The sequence below is a fragment of the Myotis brandtii genome, unplaced genomic scaffold (genome assembly GCF_000412655.1).
Source record: "Myotis brandtii unplaced genomic scaffold, ASM41265v1 scaffold469, whole genome shotgun sequence".
Taxonomy (NCBI): Eukaryota; Metazoa; Chordata; class Mammalia; order Chiroptera; family Vespertilionidae; genus Myotis; species Myotis brandtii.
In genome coordinates, this window is record NW_005367911.1 from 1015249 (window position 1) to 1021441 (window position 6193).

The window sequence follows — 6193 nt, forward strand, 5'->3', positions numbered from 1 at the left end:
ATTTATAACATATATTTAAATATTTATTTTAAAATAAGTATTGTTATATTTGTTAACATTATGGAATTTATTATTTGCTGCTTTTTAATGAAACACATAGAAAATGCATCTTTTTCAAGTCCACCAGATACACTCACCAAGATTGAGCATATGCTGGGCCATAAAACAAGTCTCAATACATTTAAAAGAATTGAGATCATACAGAGTATGTTCTCTGACAACAATGAAATTCAATAATGAAATGAAAATGAAATCAATAATGATATGACATCTAGAAAAAAATATTTGGACATTAAACAATATACTTCTAAATGCATGTGCAAAAGAATTAGAAGAGAAATTAGAAAATGCTTCAAACTGAATGATAGTGACTATACAGCCTATTCAAAATCAGGAGAGGCAGCTAAAACACTGCTTAGCAGGACTCTGAATACATATACTAGAAAAGAAGAAAGGTCTAAAATCAATTACCTAAAGGTCTACCTGAAGAAGCCAGAAAAAGAAGAGCAAAGGAAAAGATAGCTTGACACTTCCTGTTCTCACTAGGATGGGGTGGTACAGCTCTGGGAGACAGGAGAATTGTCCACTGTCACCTCCTCCTTCCAGTTCCATCTCCTCTAAGGAAGACTAAAGAAGGGGCGTTCCTGGAGTTCCACCTCTCCCCAGCCTGGTCCAATCTGGGGACTCTCAACCTAAATGCTCCCTCTGACGGGGGAACACTTTGCCCATATTCAGTCATTTATTCATTCATTGAGATATTCACGGAATACCTACAATTAGGGAGACAATATTGGCTAATAAAGTACAGTGATTTAATGACACCTCCCTGCAATTTTCTAAGCAACTCAGGCCAAGTTACTTGTTCTCTTCGAACCTCAGTTTTACCATCTGCAAAATAGAGATAATGCAACTACCTACATCCTAGAACTGTTTGTTGTAAAGGTTGAATTGAGTCATGCACGCAAAAGGCTTAGCCCAGAGCCTGGCCCACAGCAAGGGTTCCATCACCCGGAGCCATTACTCTTCCCAGGCTTTGGGGAAGGTTCCCAGGAAATAGACACGACCTAGTCCCATCCCTGCAGGAGCTCACAAAGTGGTCCTCACTGCCATCCTCATGACATACACCGCCCACGCTGCAGCGGCCTCACCTTGGATCCTCAGGCTCTCCTGGTACTGGATGATGAAGTACTCCTGAGTCTGCTGCAGCTTCTTCAGTTCGTTCTCGGTGTCCTGCGTGACCAGTCTTAGCTCTTCAAATGTCTGGTTGATCTGAAGGTGTTTCTGGGACATGGCGTCAACCAGCATCCCAACAGGAGAGGCACCCTGGGGACATATCAGAAATGCAGGCCGCAGTGAGCTGGGCAGTGAGGATGGGAGAAACCTCGGGCTTTGGGGGATGCCAATACTACAGACCCCAAACTCTGAATCTAGAGTAAAAAGGAAGGGCAATTTGAGCCAGAAGGAAAGTCATTTGTCAGCACTGGGGTGGAGGGGACAAAGAAGGAGAAACGTGTGAGCTGGCAGACTATGGAATCTTCATGAAGCATAGCAGAAACTTCTATTGCAGTTCTCACTCCACCAGGGTATCCCAAACATGGTCCATCTAAATTCTCTTTGAAGAGACTAGAACTCAACACATCCCAAGAGTTACCTGGGTTTTCCTACTAATGATGATGACCCCTCATTCCACATTCTTTCACTGATCCAATGCCATGGGCTGTGCTAGGTGCTGGGACGGAGTGGGGACTGAGGCTCAGTGGTCGGCAAACTGCGGCTCGCGAGCCACATGTGGCTCTTTGGCCCCTTGAGTGTGGCTCTTCCACAAAATACCACGTGCGGGAGCGCATGTACAGTGCGATTGAAACTTCGTGGCCCATGCGCAGAAGTCGGTATTTTGTGGGCTAGGTGAACACGCATTGTCTTTGTCCTCACTCAAGACCTACTTGTGACCGAGGGGAGAGGGAATCAGGTAAACCTCTCACAGGTGGTGTCCTAAGAACCCCACAGTGAAGTTACAGGGGAAGCATCAACAAGGGCTTTGTGGATTCATACATTTAAGTGACCTGGTCTGATCTCCTTCTCAACCAAGTCTTCAGGGCCTTTCCAATGAACTGTTCTCAGAAAATTCCAAACTCCTTCCCACAGCCTCCACTGCCCTGGCGGATAGTCCCTGCCAGCCTCTGCGCCCACAACAGCTACTTTCTGTTCCTTAAACACCCAGCACGTTGCTGCCTCAGGGCCTTTGCACTTTTTGTGCCATCACTCTGGAACAAATCTTCCTGAGGCTGGCACTTCAACTGGTACTTTTTCAGAGTGACCGTCTCTGAAGGGCCAATTCAAAACAGCACCACCCTTATCTGAGAGTGTCTAGTTCTTGGGTTTTACCTCTTTCTTTGATTTTCTTTAAAAAAAATTTTTTTTATTGATTTCAGAGAGGAAGTGAGAGAGAGAGATGAAAACATCAACAATGAGAGCGAATCATTGATTGGCTGCCTCCTGCACACCCCCTACTGGGGATCAAGCCCACAACCCTGGGCATGTGCCCTGACGGGCAATCAAACCGTGACCTCCTGGTTCATAGGTTGACACTCAACCATCGCTCTTGTCTGCCTCCTTGCACTAGGACAGTGATGGCGAACCTTTTGAGCTCGGCGTGTCAGCATTTTGAAAAACCCTAACTTAACTCTGGTGCCGTGTCACATATAGAAATTTTTTGATATTTGCAACCATAGTAAAACAAAGACTTATATTTTTGATATTTATTTTATATATTTAAATGCCATTTAACAAAGAGAAATCAACCAAAAAAATGAGTTCGCGTGTCACCTCTGACATGCGTGTCATAGGTTCGCCATCACTGCACTAGGATGTGAGCCTTCTAAGTGCTAAGACCTCGTCTGTCTTGTGCATCACCAAATCCCTTAAGCCTAGGTCAAAGGTGTCCAAGAACACCTTCATGGCTAGAAGGAATGATTCCCATCCCGAGCCCCCTTCCCCCAACCATGACAACACCTGCATCACAGACATGTAGTTCTTAATTGGAGCCTAATTCATTTGTGCGTTTACAGATAGCTCTGTGATGCAACAAGCCAAGGGACACAAGCGCTGTCCTGGAAGACCCTCTGGCTTCTGCTTCCTCTCTGGCCTTACCCATCAGGACTCCTCACTTGGCTCCCTTCTCCCCAGTTGCACTGACTATTTGCAAGTCTTCAGATATGATAAGATGGCTCCTGCCTTCCTGCCCTCACAAATACTGTTGCTACTTTTGACTAAAAACTCCTCCCACCTCCTCCCTCCTGCTTTCTCCACTGTAGTTCAGACCTCTCCTCCCTCAGGACATGCCCCCTGCCCGCCTGCCCCGATTTGAGCTGGGTACTTTTCCCACATGTGCTCCCTGAACCCTCAGTTCACCGCTGGAGAATCGATCATCACCCGAATTCCTCCCAGGTGACAACCAGGTCTTTATCTGTTTCTCCAGGCCTAGCCCAGGGCCAGACACACCGCAGGACCTCAATACACGTTTACTGAATGAACTGCCAAATTCCTGAAATCAGCGTTCACGACAACAAATAGATAATCAATAAGACCTGTGCTCCCGGCACTATTCGGCGGTCTTTACCTGTGTGATGTCATTTTATGAAATTCATTTCGCTTTATTGCAGATAGTATAACATTTGTACCGTTGTCCAAGCAGATGTTCAATGCCTGTATGATTCCAGAACTTGGGGAATGAGTCCCTGTTCTGCCTCTCTGGGCCTCACTTCTCTGAGCTTGACTGTGTTCATTTTTCTGACACAGACCTTGGCTCCATTTCTCCTCACAGAGCGTCCCAGAGAATATTTCTTATTTGGCCCTAGCCCATTTATTGAATGACAAATCTTTTCCCTGGTGATTTGTAATGCCATTTCTGACACAGGCTGAGTTTCCAACTGTGTGTGTGTGTGTGTGTGTATGTGTGTGTGTGTGTATTTAGGGCTTCCTCTTCTGTTTCATTGGTCTGTTTGTCTGTCCCTGGCCCACATAGTATCTCATTTAATGCTCACAATAATCCTGCAAGGTAGGTACTATCACCATCCCTACTTATAATTGAAGAAACATAAGCTCAGAGAAGTTAAGTAACTTGCTCAAGTTACACAGCAAGAAAGTGGTGGAGCAAGGGACTGAAGCCAGGGGGTCACTCCACACCTGCAGATAATCTTGCCCCTCACACTTGCTCATGTCTCCTCTCATTTCTTTGGTGTTCTCTCATGCCAGTATTTATAAGTCACAGTTGTGTCTAGAGAGAAAAGTCTTCCCAACTCTTCTCCCCACACCCAGGGGACACTCACATTGTTGGCTTCTCGGACCAGCCTCTGCTCATTGTACAGAATGTGCCGGATGCAGCGGACCAGCTCCATGGGGCAGCGGTCATACGTGTTCTGAAAGAATCCAAGAGCAGCGACCAGTGGCCTACCTCTGTGTCTACCATGCCTGTCGTAGTGCCATGCCCACACCTTCCTCCCCTCCAGTCCTTGCCTCAGCTTCCCCCCCCCCCCCCCCCAGAAGTCTCCGGAACTGTCACCAGTCACCTCGGTCTCTCCTTGACTTGATTTCCCCTCCCAGATCTTCATTTGGTTTGCAGTGCATTAGAAACCCAGTTCAGAAAGCACTTCCCACCGACCATCCCCTATGACTTTCATATCAACGAAACCCTATGACATAGCAGAAATGATTATCCCCATTTCAAAGATGAGAAAACTGATGCTTAGAGAGGTTAAGTACTTATACAGAGTGAAGCAAATGAGTGAGCAGATGACTCAAAACTCAGAGCGCCTAATGTCAAGGTCAAGAAACTTTCCGCCATACTCCAGGTCTGGGTTCCTATTCTGCTTCCCCCTTTGCCCCAGGTTTCCCCGGCTTCCTCCCTCTTCTGGGGTGGACTTTTTATTTCCCTGGCACCCTGCTGCTTCTATTTAAAAGTGGTTCTCTAAGAAATACTAGTGATTTCCAATAAATGCTTGACTATGATTACTACCCACACCCCTTTCCTGCTCCCACTAAAACTTCCTCTCTCCCCTATCCTCCTCCCTCCCCCCAAGTGAAGGAGAAGCTACATCTTACATCTAAAGCCTAATTCAAGGCTCTTTTATCTGACAACTCTGCTCCTCTCCTGCCCCACTTCAAGAGCTCTCCCACCTTTAGAAGAGCCCCAAGAGGGATGTCTGCTTGCCTCACGCCCTCATTTCTAGAATCTGTCACTCCTCCTTTCTCCTATAAAGGAATCTTGACTCAGTCCACCTCCATCCCTTCCGCTTGATCTGTCCAGAAGGTGGTTTCACCCGTCCTCCTTCTCTTGGGGACCAGGACACCCCACCTCTGGCTTTGTAATATGTTAAAGGGATCCCACAGGTCTGATTTAGAAAGAGGGGGTGGGGGAAATCGAAGCGCAGAAAAGTTGCCGATAAGGTGAAGGTCACACGGTGAGTCAGTGAGTGTCCAGGCCAGGAAAAACCCAGGGGTTCCGACGCTGGGACTAGAAGGCGGCCACGGCCTCCCCGCAGACGACCCAGCGCTCACACCCACCTGCAGCTGCGTGGCGTAGTGCCCCAGCTTGATCTTCAGCAAGAACCCATCTTCCCCCACCTGGTGCTCCGCCTTCTTCTGCAGCTCCTGCACCAGGCCCTCCAGGAGCTGGGTGGCCTGGGCTTGGTCCTGGGGATTTTCTGGATCGATGGCATCCCTTGGGGCAGGGCAGGGTAGAGAAGCCATCTGTGGTGCCTCCAGGCACCCAGCGGGACGTGGGACCCCAGGCTCCTGACTACGAGTGCTCCAGCGCCCACAAGCCTGGTTCCTGGCAGTGCCACGGGCAGCAGAGTCTAGAAACAGCCCCTCTCCCTTCCCGGGGTCCCATTTCCCTGTTCCCCTTTCCCCGCCAACATGGAACAGGGCCCCTTCCTCACAGAAAGGAACCCACAGGACCAGAATCACACCCACCCACACGGAGGAGCCCTAGCGGCCGAGGGGCCTGGCCGGCAGGGTCCCGCCGGGGAAGGCAGCCCAGCCGGGGCACCTACCAGGGCTGGCTCTCGATCCACTGGGCCAAGTAGTGGCGGACCTCGATGGGAAAGTGCTGCCCGTACAGCACCTGCATCTGGCGCAGCGCATCCCCCTGCAGCTGCTGGGCCTGGATCCAGCCCGCCATGGCCGTTCACCT

At 48.8% G+C, this 6193-nt stretch overlaps 1 protein-coding gene across 3 annotated transcripts in view; it reads right to left on the reverse strand.

Moving 5' to 3' along the window:
* The window catches only part of STAT5A (signal transducer and activator of transcription 5A), a 19002-nt gene extending 12815 nt beyond the window's left edge, over positions 1-6187 (reverse strand). For all 3 annotated transcript variants that reach the window (XM_014547240.1, XM_014547241.1, XM_014547239.1), the window contains exons 1-4: positions 6054-6187; positions 5563-5719; positions 4329-4418; positions 1149-1323 (exon numbers count right to left, since the gene is read on the reverse strand). In XM_014547240.1, coding sequence (XP_014402726.1) covers positions 1149-1323; positions 4329-4418; positions 5563-5719; positions 6054-6181 — 550 coding nt within the window. In that variant the 5' untranslated portion in view covers positions 6182-6187. The remainder of the gene's footprint in view (positions 1-1148; positions 1324-4328; positions 4419-5562; positions 5720-6053) is intronic.
* Positions 6188-6193: the final 6 nt, after the last annotated feature.